This window comes from Homalodisca vitripennis, chromosome 3 (genome assembly GCF_021130785.1).
Source record: "Homalodisca vitripennis isolate AUS2020 chromosome 3, UT_GWSS_2.1, whole genome shotgun sequence".
In the NCBI taxonomy this organism is placed as follows: domain Eukaryota; kingdom Metazoa; phylum Arthropoda; class Insecta; order Hemiptera; family Cicadellidae; genus Homalodisca; species Homalodisca vitripennis.
The window spans coordinates 54621637-54642695 of record NC_060209.1 but is presented as its reverse complement, the minus strand read 5'-3'; the positions used below and the strand labels follow the sequence as shown (position 1 = coordinate 54642695).

The 21059-nt window shown below is 33.3% G+C and overlaps 2 protein-coding genes across 2 annotated transcripts in view; one reads left to right on the top strand and one right to left on the bottom strand.

The window, feature by feature from the left end:
- LOC124356891 (alpha,alpha-trehalose-phosphate synthase [UDP-forming]) overlaps positions 1–10606 on the top strand; it is a 53577-nt gene extending 42971 nt beyond the window's left edge. The window contains exons 12-14 of the mRNA XM_046808170.1: positions 1880–2017; positions 2100–2393; positions 9545–10606. Of these exons, the coding sequence (XP_046664126.1) occupies positions 1880–2017; positions 2100–2393; positions 9545–9817 (705 nt within the window). The 3' untranslated portion in view covers positions 9818–10606. The remainder of the gene's footprint in view (positions 1–1879; positions 2018–2099; positions 2394–9544) is intronic.
- Positions 10607–13789: 3183 nt separating this feature from the next.
- LOC124356890 (gem-associated protein 6-like) lies at positions 13790–19719 on the bottom strand. Its single transcript, XM_046808168.1, has 2 exons — positions 19401–19719; positions 13790–14355 (listed from the first exon to the last, which is right to left on the bottom strand). The coding sequence occupies exons 1-2, from the start codon at positions 19553–19555 to the stop codon at positions 14004–14006; spliced, it is 507 nt and encodes a 168-aa protein (XP_046664124.1). The 5' UTR covers positions 19556–19719; the 3' UTR covers positions 13790–14003.
- Positions 19720–21059: the final 1340 nt, after the last annotated feature.

The window sequence follows — 21059 nt, the reverse complement described above, 5'->3', positions numbered from 1 at the left end:
GGACAAACTATAAATATTGCTTTCGAGTGCATAGGGTTAAGTAATTATTTATATAAATACAAGTCTTAACAAATTAATCTAAGAGTGAAATCTTATCTTATATTATGAAGGAACAAGTTATACTATACAAAAAATGTTATTAATTTTTAGGTAACACAAAATATCAATATAATGATAAAAAAGTTAACACTTCATACTCACTAATGGATAATTATATAGTTACTGCTCAACATATTAAGGCCAAAATGTAAATTTGTTTATTGTTATCATTTATTTTACTTATTTTAATATTTCAAAAGGAAACCAACATGGAAATCTAACTTAACTTATGTACTCTTTATAATTTTGGTTTTTATTTAAGTACACATTTGAGTATGCTTAAGAAGGCAAACAATTTTTAAACTGTAACATAAAGAAATTTGTCTCAAATCTAAAAACGTTTCCCTACAGAAACTTTGATTGTAGTGTCTCAATGATAATACACTGTTAAATATGATTATCTGCTTATATTAATGATTTATTATTTATGTTTAATATTGATTTTCTTATATTTTCTCATTGTCATTAATATTCTACAATCTAAGTTTCTATTGAGAAATGTGTTGGATTTGAGATGAGGTTGAAATTTATAATACAGTTTCAAACTTTGGCCATGTTACAAGCATAGGTGAAAACATACTTGTGTTCCATGAATAAACTGCCTGACGTCTAGCATTTTTACCACTGTCAGTCAGGTTACGAAGGACTAATTTAAATAGTATATTATCGACAAGCTTTGTTAAAAAGCGTGTTATTATTTTTATAATGCAAACTGATAACCCTACTTTTTCTGTAGCAAAGAATATCTACCCTATATAATTAAAAATAATTTAAAAAGTTACAGCTCCCAAAACAATTTTCTAACAAAGACATAAGAAGTATGAAAAAACAAAACTGAACTCATTACTATTTTTTGTGTGTTTATTCTTCAATTCTAATTAAAACACTCAAGAGGTAACTAAATCAAATCCAAAATTAAGTTTTAATTTTTTAATAGAAGTTACCTGCGTCTTTACACACAATTTCACAGGTTTTGCACTTTAAGAAGCACTTCTGGTTCGATTGAATTATATTTCTGACGCCAACGTTGAGTTTGCCTTCTTCCCATGATCAAGAAAATATGCATATTTATGGCCATTGTAATTTACTTTATTCTTATTACTTTTTTTGTATACTTGATTTTGCCTAGTTTCCTGATCAAGAAAATATATATCATCTATCAGAAAAACCTACTTCAGACAAAAGTGAACTAAGATGGGTTTTATATGTCTTTAAATTTATAGTAAACGTTAGATAGCAAATAGTCTTAGATCTAATATTTAATGTTTGATAAAAATGTACAGCTAAAAGTATATTAACAATGACACTACACGTTTGTTTTTTTTATAAACTAAAAAATATTTTAGAACATTTAGAGCTGGAATCGGTACATTAGTTCATAAGCACAATCCAGCGAACTTTTAACATAAAACAGTTGATTATATTAGAGTTGCATTTCAATTAATATTTCACAACTTTAGATTCAAAGATGGCATTTTTTTCTACTTTAAAGACCAGTGAGGTGTAGCCCAGAAAAATTTTCTAAATAAGAATAAGCTATATTAAGCTAGAATAAGAATATAATCAGTTGAATAGTTTTATTTACGCGTGAAAGCAAAACAAAAAAAGAAAGGCACTTCGCATGTATAATATTAGAATAAGTGTATTATGTAAAAATAATGTTTATTTTATATTTATTTTGTATACCTGTCAGTTGGAGGGTTAATAATGAGTAAAAACTGATAAATTATTTATGTGATGCTTGATTGTACCGTATAATCATGGTTTGTGAATTGTCTAGGTTGGTATCGAAGGTCTAACCTATGCCGGTAATCATGGTCTAGAAATCTTACACCCCGATGGCAGCAGATTTGTACATCCGATGCCGGCAGAGTACCAAGACAAGTGTAGTAACCTTCTTAAAGATTTACAAGACCAGGTACGATATTTGCTTGTAACAGTTATTGGGTCTAGCCATATACCTTGCTGCCAGTGCTGTGAGAACATTTTTTTGCTGGCAGGTGTGCAGGGAAGGTGCTTGGGTGGAGAATAAAGGTGCGCTTTTGACGTTCCACTACAGAGAGACACCGGCGGAACTACGACCCAACATGGTCAAACAAGCTAAGGAGCTAATAGAGGCAGCAGGCTTCAAGGCAGGCCAGGCCCATTGCGCAATCGAGGCCAAGCCTCCAGTACAGTGGAACAAGGGGCGAGCCTCTATCTACATCCTACGCACATCTTTCGGCCTTGACTGGAGCGAACGCATTCGTATCATCTACGTAGGTGATGACACCACCGATGAGGACGCAATGGAGGTAAACTAAGAAACTACATAAGTATTACAGATTTACAAAAAAATCATTTCCATCAGTCATGTGATATTAAAATATAATATGCCAACTAAACTTACACGTTTTTGCTTAGTTTAACTAAGGAAAAATTTGCCTTCCACATCATACTTATTTCTTTTAAACCTTCACTTTATAAACCAGTTAATTATCAGATGAGTTTCTTGCAATAGAAGTATTGAACTTAACATATTAAGTGTTTTATAATCATACATTAAGATTAAGAAGGAAATCTTTTTATTATTGAATACATATCAGTTTTTATCAGTTGTTATCAGTCCGCCGAGCAGAACGGATCGTCGTCGTTATCTCTAGTGCCGGTCATATCCTGCCCATAAGTTCTAAGTGCTGTGCTGTCCGTATCTGTGGATACAGGTTAAATTATATTTAAATTACTTTATTTTTTAATTTATTTAATTTAATTATCATGTCAGAAAAGTGCGGAAAGTGCGCTGTTAACATTATAGCTAGTGACATTGTAATTAAGTGCGTCGATTGCGCATTGCTCTTCCACTCTTTGTGTACCAACCTAGGTTCCTCTCAGAACTTAACCAAGCAGAGAGTTAAGAGCTGGAAGTGTGAATTGTGTAAGGGAGAATCCGCGTTAACGGTATCTAATAAAAGTAATGATGACGCCGCAGACGGGACGAAAACTATCCTCGACGCTATTCACTCAATGGACACTAAATTAAACACTAATATAAGTCAGGTGAAAGGATCGATTGACTCGTTGCGGGAGGAGTTTCAAAGGTTAAACGAAAGATGTGCGGCGATGGAAGATAACCACATCGAACTTCAGCGTCGTTGTGCCAAGCTGGAGGAGAACAATGGCAAATTACAGGATGAAGTCCAGGATCTGCAGCAGCGTCTCAATGACTCTGAGCAGCACTCTCGATGTGCAAATATAGAAATTATCGGGCTACCAACTACCGAGGGAGAAGATATTTACACTGTACTTGAGAAAGTAGCTTGCGTGCTCGGGGTTGATTATGCTGTAACAGACATATCGGTAGCGCATCGACTTCGGCTTTTCTCAAAGAAACATGCCTATGCACCAATAATAGTGCAGTTTGTCTCCCGGAGGATGAGGGAAGCGTGGTTGGCGGCGTCAAGGAGCAAACGAGGCCTCAAATCTACGCAGATCTCAGCATCGCTTCCAGAGAGCCAAGTGTTCATTAATGAACAGCTAACACCCCACAACAAGACTCTGCTAGGATGCGCCCGGAGGTTGCAGCGGGAGGGGAGGATCCACTACGCTGGCTTTTTCAACAACAAAGTGCTGATCAAGCCTGCTGAGGGCGAGCCTTCTATCCGGGTGCTTCAGCTCAAGGACCTAGACCGCTTTGACAAGTAATCATAGAACTTTTAAATATTTAAATATTATTATTCATTGGCTGCTGAATACATATCTATAGGCTACACAATATTTATTTACTTTATAGACCACAGAATAAAATTATTTTATTATTTAGATTACAGTATAAAAGATTTATTTGATCAAAACATATTGCTATTTTATACCTTGTCAACGTAAAATTCCTTTATCTCTATCAAAGTATCATATCTGCCAACACTAATGCTAATAAAGTAGTATCAGAAAACATGCTATGAGTAACAAAATTTAGAATAAATACTTATAATTCAGCTTGTATGTTTTAACCGAAGTAAATAAATTAAATTTATGCAAAGTTGACGCTTGTACTATTACTTAATCATGATTTAATGAGTTATGTATTATTCATTATTATAATTAACCACAGTTCACTTAAATTTTGTTAAACCATTTTATTTATTATGAATCTCAAACTGACCTTTTCTCTTTGATTATATAATTATAAGTATTTAACGGACTAACAGTTAAAAATAAAATAACAACAAGTTCTTATGCTATGTTTAACTTCAATGTCATCTCACAAGAATCAGTTATATGATTGATGCGCTAAGGCCTATATAGCCTATATAATGTAAATATTATCCTTATTATTAATTATTATGTAACAATTATTATTTTAAACTTGTTTACTTGTCCATAGCATAATGTTGTACTCTGTATTCAGTATCATTATTTTAAGAGTCGAAGAGTTGTAGTATAGTTCTCATTATTTGTTGGTTTCGAATATAATTTCTCCCTATAAGTATAATTTAGAGTAAAGTTGAATTAATATTATATTTTTTCCTTGTTCACATTTAATCACGGCTGAAGTTGCACAATGTTCAAAGATTTCTTACCATTTAGTATACTTTAGTATTATAGCCTAAGTGGAATTAGTTTTGGTTTTAATAATATTTTTGTACTAATTTATGTATGAGCACATAATGTAACTAAAAGACCTTTTTTATTATGACTTAATTTTGTCTTAAACAATTAAATTTTGTTTCTTTTCATTGATTAGATTTCTGTTTAGATTGATACAGAAAATATTCATAATACATTAAAGATATAATTTTAGTTTTAGTCATATGGCACGAGTAGCACTTCATTTAAATATCATTGTTGAACTGGGCAGGCAGAATGATGTGAGGCTGTGATGACACCGCTCATGCTGGATGACGTTTTTGATGACAATATTCCTTTCAATTGCCTTGAACTGGAAAGTTATGATAGCTGTTTAGATTTTTTTCATGATAACGGCAGTGATTGTTTAAGAATTTTTCATACAAACATAAGAAGTTTTTCAAAAAATTTTGATGAATTAATGGTATATTTAAACGAGTTTTGTCATACACTTGATTTGGTAATTATGTCGGAGTGTTGGCTGAGGGGAGGAGAAGAGCACGTACACATTCAGGGATTTGATACGTTAATTACTAACACACAACGGAACCAAAACGATGGACTTATTATATTAGTAAACAAACGGTTATCAGTAAAGGCTGCTCAGATAGCGTTAGGTGACGTTTATGGTATCGGATTGGACTTTACTTACTCAAATAAAATGTTTAACTTACTTGCTTTATACAGAACCCACGACAGTAATCTTGATTTATTTTTGGATGGACTAGAAAACTACTATGACAGTACTGGACTAAATAAAACATGCATATTTGTTGGAGATATTAATATAGACTTATTGAAGACTAATTCAATGACTAATAGATATTTAAGTTGTCTGCATGGCGCTTGGCTCATACAGTGTATTTCTAAACCTACTAGAGTGTCAAACAACCTTCAATCTTGTCTGGATTATATATTTGTGAGGATCAGCGATATAAATAGAGTAAAATCAGCTGTGATCCAGACAAATATAACTGACCACTACAGCACTGGACTCACTATCTCTGCAGCGGCTCCGCCTTGCCCTGATATTCACACCGACAACTATACGCCCCACACTTATACCGACCACGCACTGCTGACTAACAATTTGTCACTTGTCGACTGGACCCCCGTCTTAACATGTTTTGATGTTAATCAATGTGCTAATATATTTAAGGAGAGAGTTCAAAATTCAATATCAACTGCTAAAAAACCAATAAAAATTAACTCTGCCAGAAACAAAAAACTAAAACCATGGATTACTTCTGATCTCGTTCGTTGTATTCGTACTCGGGATGGGTTGAGTAGAAGAATAAAAAAACAGCCATTTAATGTTATTTTACGCAATCAATATCAAAACTATAGAAGATTTTTAAGTTCTTCGCTGAAAAAAGCTAAAAGGGACTATTATAGAACCAAAATCATTCATTCCAACGGCAATCCCAAATTATTTTGGGGAATAGTCAATGAATTAGCAGGGAGATCTAAAAGTCGAGAATCATTTCCCATTAGTAAATATTTGTCTACGGCATCTGTTGTCACACCGAACTTATTAAAACAAATAACTAACGAATTCAATTTTTTCTTTGCGGCCGTGGGACAGAATCTAGCAAATGAAATCAATACGGGAGGTCATCCAGTTATAAATGATGCTGACTATAGACAGAACACTGACTTTATATTTCACACTGTGACAGAATTGGACATCATTCATCAGGTGGCTGGACTGCGGGGAGGGTCTGCGCCGGGCCTCGATGATGTTTCGGCTAATATTCTAAAACTAAATATCAATTTTTTTCTTCCACCCTTACTTCATTTAATCAATTTAAGTATCTTAAATGGCGTTTTTCCAAATTTCTTCAAATTGGCAAAAGTCTTCCCTCTACATAAGTTCAACGAGTTCAATGATAAAAACAACTTCCGCCCAATTTCCCTGTTGAGTGTATTTTCAAAAGTGTTAGAGCGCATAGTAAAAGATCAACTAGTTACATATCTCCAAGAAAACGAAATACTGTGTGACTCTCAGTACGGGTTTAGGAATGACAAAAACATCACAAACGTTCTTTTTGACATCAATAGAGAGATAAATGATAGCATTTCGGATGGAACGCGTTCAATGTTAATTTTTCTAGATTTAAAAAAGGCTTTTGATTCCGTAGACAGAAGCAAATTACTATTGAAGCTTGAAAATGTTGGGGTTCGCGGCACTGCTCTCTCATGGTTTCGGAGCTATCTCACCGATAGGTTACAATGTGTGTCTATTGGTGGTATAAACAGTGATCCACTACCTGTGGAATACGGTGTGGTCCAGGGCAGCACTCTTGGTCCAATTTTATTTTTAATTTATATCAACAATATATCAAAATTGAATTTGAATGGTAAATTATTCTTATTTGCTGATGACACCCTTGTTTTTTTAAGAGGAAAGTCTTGGCCAGAAGTACAGGCAAAAGCATCAAGTGATCTTACTCTTTTAAAAACTTGGTTTGACCAAAATGTCCTTTCTCTTAATATAACAAAAACAAAGTTTATGCCGATTTCCCTAAGAAATAGTACAGATTATAATTTACAAAACTTGGTTATTCATAGTTGTGGTAACAACTATCTTATTAATACGTGCACTTGCGAGGAAGTAGAGAAGGTGGATTACTATAAATACCTTGGAGTAATTTTTGATTTTCGGATGACCTGGACCCACCATATAGATATGTTAGTACAAAATATTAAAAAATATGCTTTTGCTTTCAGACAAATTAGTGAAATTTTGATGGAAAAAGAAATTAAGTTAGCTTACTATGCTTACATTCAATCACTTCTTTCTTTCGGAATAATTGCTTGGGGAGGGGCAAGACCATCTATTTTATATCCCCTCTTTGTTTCTCAAAAACGCATACTAAAAATAGGGTTTAACAAAAGTCAACGTTATTCTACTGACACTCTATTTAGAGAATCTGCTAATCTTACTATTCGCCAACTTTTTTTAAAGACTCTCCTGACGTACATTTACCTTAATTTAAACACAATCTTTTCAGAAATTACCCACCATCATGATACTAGATATGCGCATAATGTTAGGACTGTTACTTTACAGTTACGTAAAGAGTATTCTACAACAAACCCCTTTTATATATCTAACATTCTATATAGAAATATTCGTGTTCATCATAATAGCTGCACTCTCTTTGAATCACCCTCCTTGCCTGTTTTCAAAAATAGAGTGAAACAATGGCTACTCCAATTAGGTATGACACAAGCAGAGTCCATTATATCTGCAGATTACCGAGCGGCCTGACCTGCAACACCCATCCTCAGGCACTTTATAATATTACACCCGACCACTAGACCACTATACTACTAAACCATACTACTACTAAACCATACTACTACTGCTACTACACTACACTACACTACCATTCATACTAGACGCTACATTAGTACACACCACACTACTACACTATTATTACATAGAACCATGCTGACTTGATCTCCCCTGGGCCAACACAATGATATGACGCCGTTGCATTATCATAGATAAACTAACACTGAATTACTTTTTACTAAACGTAACAAGCCAGTTCTCATATTAAATCGTGTTCTTTTATTTTATTTTAAATTATAAATTTTATGTTAAAAATTCTAGCACATTCTATTTATTAAATGCTATTAAAGATATCAAGTTAAGATTCATGTTAAGTTATCGTGGCGGACGATCAACTGAAGCCTGCGCACAGGCTGAATGCCCATGCAGGCTTATTCCTTATTAATTATTTAAGTAATATCTTAGCTAGATAACTAGTAAACTATTGTTTTCAAAACAATTCTGTTTAGTTCTTTACTATTGTCATTTGTGTATTTCATGTACAGTTGATGGAATAAACATTCATTCATTCATTCATTCACATCAAGATGATAGCTCTCATTACAATAGTCAGTAAAAAAGGAATTCCAATAAAATATGATAAAATTACTGCATGCAGCTGTTATTTACTTAAAACAAAATATCCTTAACTACATGAAAGCAAAATTTATGCTAACTAAGCTAGACTCACATATTGTGTAAAAAAGATTTACAGAACCAAATTTTTAAAGTTCCTAATGTACTAAGAAATTAAAAAAATAATGCATTTTAATATTTAATTGTATCTATTCCCTTACGGTTCAAAACTGAAAATGTAAATTTGTATTAAGTTTTTCCATTAGCGAAAACCTAAAAAAAATTTTGAGGTAAAGCATGTTAAAAAAAGTATATGAAAATTTAGTTTAATTCATAAGGAATAATCTGAAATATTTGGTCTTTTATTTAAATCTAATAAAATTTGGTGATAGATTCTAATTGAAGTAGTCTAACTTAACAATGTTCTACTATACATGCGATTTCAATATGATATGGTCTCAAGAGATAACATACTTCTTAAAGAAATGATTTATTGCACTATTTAGTGGTAATATATAAACCTATAAAAATGTAAATCATTCTTAAAATTTTCTACTTATTCATTGGGTAGGGCCTAACTCTTTTTCACGGATTAAAAATTGCACTTTTAGTATGTCAAAACATTCAAAGTAATGACCGATCATGTTCTAGTTTTCACGTTCAAGATTTTGTAATGTAATTTAATATTAAATTAGGATCTTTCAATGGTTTTAGAATCATGAACATTTAACTGCACGAGAAAGATCTTCAATTTCTTAAAAATGTGGAATTACCGTGATAAACCCACCTGTTTATTCTATCTCAATCAATTAGGTTCAAGATGAAAATTTGGTATATAAGTATATATTACTTCCCTAATTAATCAAGTTATAGATTATAATTTTGAACGTAAATGTATACTATTTTAAAATGTACTGACTTTTACAGGCTTTAAAAGGAATGGCTGCTACTTTCCGAGTGACTTCATCCCAAATCATCAAGACTGCTGCTGAACGCAGGTTACCGAGTACAGACTCAGTATTGACGTTGCTCAAATGGATCGAACGGCACTTCAGCAAACGTTTACCTCGAGACATGCACATCAATGGTGCCAACACGTACCACAAAGCCCTCACTGAGGAGATGAAGATTCCATTGTCATTGCCTTCTGACGGTCTAACCGTTAGATCTCCCGACTCACCAGAGAAATCCAACAAATAAACTGAAATAAATCGGTTCTACAGGGTCACTTAAGTGATCTTGGACTAGATTAGTAGAAGCAATGTTTGTCGTGATATTTTTATAGGAATATTTATTGCATCATCCCAACACTAGTCTCATAGTCCAAAGTGTGGGCAAAAATCCTATCAAAGGGGGAGATCAAAATCGTATCAGAAATGGTGTACACAATGCTGCTGTTATCAGTGTGTAAGTGTTCAATGTTACTTTCTGTTTCTCGGTCAACCTCTGTTTACTGAACATTGCTAATACTCTGTTGCGTAACATGTTCCTGAATGGTAAATGTCTAAATTACTTTGTGTTGGCATGTATTTGTTTTTGACATGTGGCACGCATTTATTAAATTATTTGGGCTTTGTAAGAAATATAATTATTATAGATTATAAAATTTACTTAGTTGTGTTATGGGCTAGTACTAGAAATATTATTTTATCTCGTTATTTGTCTGTATCATTTTAAAATGTTTTGTTCAAACTATTTAGTAAAAAAAAAAAACTATGATTTACTATGATTTTTTTGTGCTTTGCTATGATTTATTTTTATTTTCTGTGATCGACCCTTTGACCAGATTCTGTCTTGTTCCTTATTTCCTAATTTTAGTTGCTTTATTGTAAAATTTGTAGCTCCATGTGATCATGATCTTAACATTAATTTAGTTGTTAACAAATTAAAGATGATATAATCTCTTGAAGTATATTTTTGAAGTGAGTATTTTGCACATACACATTTGTTGTCATGTTTGTAGGTAATAAACAATTTATTAGTATAACAGTTTATTTATTCTTTTTAGTACCTCGCAAAGCAAATGAATCTTTGTCTTTAATTTCGCTTCCTCCCATTCACTTGGATAAAAAATGAAGCCACTGTATAGGTTCTAATCAAGTGCTGCATGCCAAAATTTTTCTCCAGATGGCCGCTGATTTGGACAATCTCTTGTAGCAGCCGTTGGATGGATAATATTTTATCAATGAACATAAACTATCACTGTACTTGTAGACAAGAGACCGTAAAACACTTATGTATACTATTCCATATTCCATTTATTCTCTGCCATTTAATACTATATGTGCTGTAAGTTTTTAAGTAATCAGAAGAGTGCAGTAAAGTTAGTTTTTAACAAAATTACATTTTGTTGGCTGAGCACTAAGCAAAGCTTTTTCCCCCAGTTGCTGATGAACGAATTTGATTTCTGTGTCCCTGTACACACTTTAAAGGCCGGGACACACATACCCGCACCACACCCGACATGTGAATCGGCCGAGTGCTGGGCTCGGCTCGGTTACTGTGAGGCCACACATGTCCGTATGCTGTCCGAGCGCAAAAATCTCACTGTTTGTACTAGAGCATATTTCTAAAAAGTAGTAACTCAGTCATTTTGTAAGTCTTTTTATTATAACTGGTAAAACATAGTAAATATTTGTAAAATATATACTAGAGTATATTGTTTTTTCATACTCTCAAACCTTATAACTGCAAATAAAATATTTTTATTTTAAGACTGTACTGTAGTTTGAAGAATAAAATAAATATGGAAGGAGATTGTTTACAAGTAATTTCAATGCATCCTAAACAAATAGTTTTTCGCAAAATAATAAATTCTTGTTATCTTTAAATTTTAACAAAATTATATTTTTTACATTATTTTAATTTAGTTCCTCTTAAATCACTAAGTATACAACAAATTGTTATAATTTTTTATTAGTAATGCCATCTAAAGTGTTTGTAGTAATTTTAGCACAGTAAGAAATCATTACTAGTTTACTGTAAAAAAACGTCTTCCTCACTTATTTAATAAATGTCTCTATATCCATGAGTGATGCCGCTCCTAGACCGCACCATGCCCGTGCTCCAACCTTAAGAGCTGAAGCGGAAGAGTTGATGGTTTAAATGTAGTGTAAAATTAACCTTTACTTATTGAAAATGGTAAACATCAGTCTATTAGAAGTCCAGAAGTAATTCTGATTATATTGATCTTATGAATAGACCATGTTGGTAACGAGAAAAACACAGACTAAATAAATTAGTAAACAGTATATTGTGAAGATTAACCCAAGAACCAGCAGTAATTTTTCCCTGTGATACAGTAGAACCCCTCATATCCGGTCACCACGGGACCGAGCCCCTGGCCGGATAACGATTCGGCCGGATAAACCAACCTACAGTACACAGCACTTGACGAAACAAAACAATTGTACTGTACTGTACTAACCGCACTGGAAATAATCAACGAACTGTTTACAGGTTAAACCTATTAGCTCAACTGAGGACAACACAGGAAAATGTAAACAAATAGATACACCAAAATAACGCAAGAGTCGTGGGGGACTAGTGCGTGCAACTGCGCGTCTGCAAGCCGTGGTAAATAAATTTCGATATTGGCTTCCGAGAAGTGGCCGGATAAACCGAGGTGCGGTAAAACCGAGGCCGGATATGAGGGGTTCTACTGTAGCAGGCCTTTTTTTAGCATCTTGTAAAAAACATTTATATTATAAACCTACTTGTATAATATGTTATTTTTTCAGAAGAATACGGAGATAATTATTGTATAAAAAATTATGCCTAAATAATTGTTAGGCTATTATTTTTTTAAATTTTTGTAAAGTGGTTGAACTGCCCATAGTGAAGTATGATAATACAGAAAATATTAGAATCTATTCAAAAAAATTAATGCCATTTTGAACCCTTTAAGCTGGTCTTTAGTGGGATGATAGAATAACTAAACCACATAAAGCATCTAACAACAATAATTTGTATCCAAAAGGATATAATCTTTCCCTAAAATCCAAATTTATGATCACAATAACACAAATACAGATTGGTCCAATGCGTGATGTGAATATAAAATGATACTTTGTTGTGCTGATTTTGAAGCAATTACTTTGTCTTCGATGAATAAAAATGAAAGTGCTTCTAAGGATAATACATCCTTCATATTTCACAGATTCATATGAATAAAATTTAATAACTACTACCTTAATGTAATAACTGCTTTGTATTGTGGACCCTTGTGTAGGTCACACTTCATTTCAGTTCAGTATGCATCAGAGTAATGTTCACACATGTTTGTTAGCTTTAGGATATTATTGATAAACAATTTTTTGAGATTTATTTACTTTTTAATGACTAGGTGTTCTGTAAAAATACAAACAGTGTTTTTGTTCACACAGCTCTTTTCCAGCAAACCATCAAGACTTTCAGCTTCATTACTGGTCAAAAGGTGATTTGTGCATTGTCTTATCTGACAATTGATCCCTCCTTACATGCTTATTTTATCGCACAGCTCGTAGAGTTAGATGTCCACTAAAGTATAGTATAATTACTATGGTGTAGATAATAAGGAAGTAACAACTGCCATCTGTTTCGGGTGGTATATAGTATTAACTACCTAGTAGTTGTTTATTCACACCATTTCTTTTACTTCACAAAATGCTTTTACTTTAGTAGTTGCTGTGACTATGTACTTCATTTTATTAGTAACACCCCAGGATCTTTTCTCTCAGGAAAATAACAGAATTGTGCTCTTATAAATAGCAAATGAAATGTTAGGATTGGTGGCGCATAAGCACAACCTTGGTGCCCCTCCACAAATATAAATATAATGATAACATTATTATACAAGTAAGTGTCGACAGTGGTAGTGTTTTACATTTCATGAGAATAAAACTGTGGTGTCCGGTCGCTCCCCCCTTCAAACAGCCCTAATGAAATACCTCAAAACTTTCCCAGACAAGTAAGGCTTTCAGGGATTAGTCATTTATCTCTATCTCTTAGATTCTTCAGCCATCCCGACAGATTTTTATTCAGATTTCTGGTGGCCAAAAATGTCATCTTAGAATCCAAAGTTTTAAACCTTGAATATAAACAAAATTGTCTGCAAAGTTGACTGAAATGAAACCACATAATTGAAAGAGTTTCTAGCTTAATTCAAAACTCAGGCTTCAAAAACAGAGCACAAATATTTAGGAACATTTTTATTTCCTGATAAGTATCACAAAGATATGTATTATTGATCAAACAAATAAAAAACTAGTAAAGCTATATTGAGAGAAATACAATTTTTGTAATACTTAAGTTGAAATATTGTAATGAGCAAAAAGGAATGTTTTTTTAAAACCTTTACATAAAATGTATTTATAATAACTGAGGCATAAAAATACATGACAGTTTCTTATTCCGGCATTGACTTGACCAAATTTTGTATTTTACTAAGTACAATTTCGTTACTGGACATACACTGTTCTGGTCCATACGGTGGTTCTATAATAAGCATGTCATCAGACAGCTTCAACGTTTTACCACTCTCTATGATGGGTATCGTATTCTTCACCAGCCAGTCCCTCAATTTTATTCTTTTACTTTCCAATTCTTCTTCACTAATGTATTTCGCCCAATCTTCCTTAAACAAGTTATCTGGAATTTTTGGAACATTTGTAGATTGGATGCATTTGATGTTTTTCACATTCAATCCTGTTATTATCTTCATATTCAAATAGTCTTCTACAGGATCCAGTAGTATTACACTGAAACAATTGAATAACTATTACAAATATATAGAGGACTCATACAAACTGTAACATTATACATATAAGTAAAAAACAGAGAAAACAAGAAAATATTCATAGACATACTATTTCAGTCTACATACTGCTACAATACGTAACTACAAAGAGTTGTTGTTGACAACGTTCTCCTAAATATGCTGTGAACTGTGTTTAATTGTTAGTTTAAATTACAGTAAATTTCTGTTATGACAGATTTAAAGACAATCAACATAAAAAGTGTTAACTTAATCTGACCAATTATTGCAAAGTAAATTAACACGATGTACTGAATTCATATACTATACACCAAAATCTCTATCAGACATTTGGATAAAAAAACATTTGTGAACTAAAAGAGCAACAAAAACAGCTGGTGCATTGTAACCAAACATGGCTGAGGAATTGTCTGTTTGTGAGCGAGCTCAGATTGCTTTGGGTTATCAAGTGAGGACATTGATTATTTTAGTGCAAAGTTGGTGGCGTAGAGAGAAGGGAGTAAACGCTTCAATATGTCCAGAGACAATTAAGAACTATCATACAGAGCTGATGACCATCGGCTCTGTGAAAGACACAAGTAGAAGTGGCCTCCCATGCACATCATGGAAAATGTGGTAACAGTTCAGGAAATGTTTTCTCGTAGTACAAACAAATCAACATGTCAGGCAGCTTGTGAAAGTGGACTAACAAGGCATGCAGTACGTATTGGGTTGTATAAGGAACAAAATGGAAACTGCATTATGTGCAAGAGTTTAAATTTGAATACTAACTGAAGAATGGAAAATGGGGAATTAATGCTCTGTTGGCACGAAGATTGGCCACATCTGTTTGAAAAATCTTTGGAGTGACGAGGCCTTGTTTCATATTGGTGGTCTTGTCAATCGTCGTGACTGCCATTACTGGAGACCACGTGATACCGATCCTGAAATTATGGTTGACAACTCGCTCCAAAGTGACCATGTGGAATGACTGTAACAAAGTTCATTGGTCCATATCTTCTACATGACGCTATGAATGCTGATCGCTATCTGCAGATGCTTCTAGATTATGTGTGGGGCATACGATATCACAATGGGAAAACATTAATGGCCTCATTTTAATGCAAGATGGTGTGCCACCCCACTTTGCAAAAAGTGCAAATGGTTGAACCAAACATTTCCTAGGTGTTAGTTGGGATGGCATGGCCGCATGAATGGCATGCAAGATATCCAGATCTTACTCCATGTGAATCTTTGTTATGGGGTTACGCCAAGGAGGACAAGTCCAAACCTCGTACGTTGGAGGAATTGGAAAACAGAATTCAAGAGATTTCCACCAACATACTAATTGACTTCTTTCAGAAAAGTGTAAATTGTATATCTTGGCATTTGAGAAAGTCAGTTACCACATGTGCCTAATTTGAGATTTTAACTTATTCCTATCATTTCTTATGTTGTGAAACATATTATGTACTTGTTTAGTTAACAAATAAAGTTCATTATTAAATAATTTATAACAGTTTTATAATACCTAGTCATTTTTCACCCACCCCGTAATGAGTGGTGACACTCCCAATATATAGCTCTGCACCGCACACAGTAGCCCATATGTTAACATAATATTATATGCTATAACAGTATTGATATACAACAAATTTGCTACCAGATGTCACAGTAATTACCTCAAGGCTGGACAAATAGCTACATTACATAGGCTTGGTAATTGTGTTCCAGGTGTAGCGGACTTCTTCCAGGATAAATTAGAAATATTTAAATTGAAGGTTATGGCTTGCCTCCATGTATAAACAGTCACGTCTGTTACCCATAAAAAGCCTATATGTTGCATGCCTGTTTGCCTTCCAACATAAGGCAAGGAGTTAATGCATTACTCTGAGTAAATTTTGACCAATGATGTTACGAACAGAATTAAGTTTTTTGGCTTTAAAAATGGTAATATAGAGAAGTGAAGCTATATTTGTATGTGCAAAAGAACTGTTTTTTTTTTTAATGTATAAAATAATTAAATTGTATTTAAAGTAACCTATGCTTGAGCCATGTAGTGTTAACTATTACTTCAAAGGGTAGACATGTTTGACAGCATTTAAAATTTGCTCGAATGGATCACCACCAATAATCATAATAATTTCTTGTCAATACATATATCCTGCAAGGTGATCAGCAATGCACTAACTTCTGAGATCAGTTTTTAAAGATTTCTGTGTTTGCTTTATATTGTTCTTGTCGATGTCACTAACTTTCTCCTACATAAACGAAATAATAACAGCGGGTAATCACGTCACTAGTCTAAATGAAAAAAGCTGGCAATGATGAGTGCTACAGCATCGCTAATTTTGACGGTACAAAAAGTGCATAAATTGCCAGCGTCACTAATTTTGATCATATTTTAGTTAGTACAAGGTTATTTTGGCCAAATAACCAGATAGCTATATTCAATACGTATCCAAACTATCGATAAACACAAGTTTTATGTTGTTTCCCTACTCTTTGATCTGTGAAACATTATGTTGTTTGAGTACTTATCAGGAGGCCACCATTTTTGGACAAGTTTACCTTATCGGGGACAAAATAAATTACAGTATTAAAAAGAACAGTCTTTTTTAACCTATTTTGAAATTTACAAGTTTTTATGACAATCAATGAAAACAAAAACTAAAAGAAAAACATTTTAATAACGAAAGTGACACGTAAATCATATGTCTAGGCCTACTTGAAGGATTGCTCGTCTAGGCCTATTCGCTGGTGATAGGAAGTATGATTCATTATTTATTTATTTCAACGGTACACACCATTTATACAAATAGAATAGTACAGAGTAACTTAGTGTTTTAGTTTTATATATAAGTACAACAGTAACAAGAATATGACTAGGATTAATAAATACTACACAACAATAACAAAATATGAAACAAATAGATACATTACTTAACGAATGGTAACAAAACAATATTGAATTAAACTAGGAAAATAAATAACAAGACTGACATTAGTACCTATAGGCTAGCTGGCTAGCTAAATTACATATCAAATAATGGAAGCTACCTTACATTTAAAAGACACAACAGATTCATTGAAAAAGTCTACATCAGTAGCAATATCACTTCCAGTTCTCAGGAGTGATCATTGAGTATTTTTCGATTCATTATGGAAGAAGGAAAGTATTAGGAACGTATAATGAAGTTTATTTTGGTCCCCGATAAAGAACTCATTAAAAAAAAGTGGGCTGTGATAATACCAAAGTACCTTCACGATGATTTTGTCTGCCAGGCACGACGTAGGCTACCGTGTTTCATAACAACCATTCTTGTTATTTATGTGCCGATAACCAAGAATTTGAGTAAATACAAACTAAAATAGTAACTTATACAGTGTTTTACTGTATTTCTTTATAAAAGTAATGTAGTGATTTGAGTTGTGTCCAAGCGGAAAACGTGAGTTTTCAGTGTAAATCTGTAAGTGGACTCAGTGTTTTAAACAGATATTTAAAAATAATACTAAATTGTAATTTATATAACCAACCGATAGACCTACTAATTAAAATTAACTTATGGTAAATCTTAAGCTCAGCGACTACCGCTCCGATCGCTGTAATTTTTTGCATTCTAACACAGGTTAACGTAATTTCACCGAAAAAAATAGTCCCGATTATCGCCGTAGCCGTTTACTCCCCCCCCCAAAAAAAATTTTTGGAAAAAATAAAATTAAAAAAACCTGACTGACAGTACATTTATTCGTTTTTTTGGTGTTATTAGTTCGTAGGGCACGTAATTTCACCGAAAAAAGTAGTCCCGATTATCGCCGTAGCCGTTTACTCCCCCCCCCCAAAAAAAAAATTTGGAAAAAATAAAATTTGAAAAACCTGACTGACAATGCATTTATTCGTTTTTTTTGGTGTTATTAGTTCGTAGGGTAGTAGTCCATGTACTAATTCTAGTATAAACTCGTCTTATCTTATCAGTAATAAACGCGCGCCGCTTATCTTTTGCCTGTAATGAAACCTGCGTTAGTTCTGTCTGAGTGTTGTGTGTGTAAGCAGTCATGCGTGATCTGGGCTTGGACTTTGCAAGCTCGAGTTAATTTTTTTTCTAAAAGAGCAAGCATCGCGTGATCTGAATTTTGAATAGGCAAGCTAGGGTCTTTTTAGCGTGTGACAAGAACCATCGCAAGCCATGTCAATAACTTCACTAATTATTCCTTGTCCATGTGGGTTTGTTTGTGTACGTCTGGCGGTCAATCGAAGCCGTCCTATAGGTCACGTGACCCGTCCGGCCAATCGGAAACCTTCCTGTTTGTCACGTGGCAACTGTCAATTCATCAAAACGTCCATGGTCGGCCATTGTTTTTAGTTTGATAGTCGAAAATCTTGTTATTTATATGTTTTGTATTGCCAACATTGTACTGCCGTAAAACTGGTTTTTATATGTTAGCGATAATCGGGACTATTTTTTTCGGTGAAATTACGTTAACCTGTGTTAGTACGAAAAACCTTACGGCGATCGGAGCGGTAGTCGCTGATCTTAATATTTACCTAACTTATTTTAGTCATCAGTATTAACTATAAACAATTTTTCAAATAACAATTCATTATTTGTACAATTCAAAATGACAATCAACTATTGAAAACTTCATGAAATTGCTTTAAAAGATGATGAAAAGTGTTTTTAATTGGCTTCAAGATGTTGATGTGGTGATGAAATGCCCATTATGTGGAAAACCATAGTCACAGACATGGGAGGCACGTTTAGGGTTGAGTGAATTTGCTTAGGGTGTACTTTACCATTAAATGTAGTTCCAACTTTTAATTTGGACTTTTAATGAATGGATTCCCTAAACTAAGGGATTTACTGCCTCATAGAAGAAAGTATTAGGTCTTTCCACACTTTTTTCTTTAATACACTATGGTTTTCCTAACATTTTTTAAGAAGGCCTAGCCTACTTTCCACTAGACGAAGTCAACACTCTTGTGAAGTGGGACTTGTAAACATTTACTAAACTATTTTCATAATACCACATTAAATAAGACATACTTACGTTTCTGAGACTGGGTCTATTGTAAATAATATCCCTTTATGTGTGCCAGAACCATGAACAGTTTCAACTTCTACAATACTATTGACAAGAGACTTAAAATGAATGGGATCGTTGGTAAATACTCTATGCATTTCATCACCTGTCGAGGTCGCCATATCTTGCAAAATTCTCAAAATAAAAGATTAATTTCTTATTTCACAGATAATTTCTAAACGGTACTAGGCCTAGTATAATAACTATGTTATACCGGTGTGTATCAATGACAAGAACCAGTTCCAGTTCCAGTCCAGTACATACAGAATAATAAAAACGATCACAGACAACAGAACAAAATAAACAGATTGTTTTCGGTTTACTCATAAAAAGAAGGGATTTGATGACTTCCTGAAGCCCCGAGGTGCACTGCCTTGTGGTTGTTTCTATTGAAATATTGTTGGATTTTATATGAGTTACGTGATGTTTAGACGTTCAATACAATATATAAAATTACATAAAGGTCTGATTTGAGTTAGAAATATATAAATTACAACATGTAAATAATGTTATTGGGTGATGGGTCAGTATAGAATCATAATTGGGTAGGTTATCTTTTTCTGTTTTTCCACTTTAGTGGCAGTCTAAGAATTTTAAGCCATGCAGTTCCATTATTCTCTAACGTGTTATTTCACGCTGCATAATTAGAGGTTGAAATTTCTTATAATTGTAGAAAAAAGTATGCTGAATAGTCATAAGGATGACGTAAGTCATTTATATATAATTAATTTGTAATGTAAAGTCGAAGGTCATACTCTGGATAATTTAGTGAAAGACTGTAAGAATGTTTGATTGTATTTGAGTTGGAAAACCACTTCATTTTACTCTCTTTAGTACAAGCCTCAGTGTTAAGCTTTGCCTGCTTCTAAGTACATTGCACGTCTCTACACAAGATCGGATCTTCCTGGAACATGAACCCGTGATCTCTCAATTATAGAGCCGAAAATACCCATTAGTATGTGGAGGAGAATTGTGGAAACCCTTCTTACCACTTCTATCCCAGAAAGTGTGGTAGAAAGGAGAACATTTGTGTTTCTAATGTATATATTATGTTTGTGTTTTTAATTCTTGTATTAGTCAAACGAATAAACTTTCTAATTTATCATATACTTCAATATTGTTTGAATTTATGAGCTTCTCTTTCAATTAAAGCACATATAAAAAAATCGTATTTTTGACAAATTATAAATTATCTAAGTTAGTGTCTTTCTCTAGAGATATGAGATAAATGTGCATTAATCTTGAAAATATGAATACTGATAGAAGGGGAGATATCTCTGTCATGATTGTTTGTATACACATGAACTATTCGACAATTTAATATATCTAAACAATTTAGCTTGATATTTCCGAACTACGGCCGTTTGTGCAATTCTCCATTCATACTTTTGTGCAATGACTTTTTACTTTTTAGTGTTATGTTTAAACGAAGTCGTTGAATTGTTTTAAGTTATTCCAATGAATACAATAGTCTTCATTAAGAATATTAATGTAATTTGGGTTATCCAATGTATTTGGCTACTGTATTTTCATTTTCATTAAAGATATTAGCTATATACCCTGGGATTTAATAAAATGCCATGTTTTTACTGATATGCATAATAATACTAACTACCTTAAAAACAA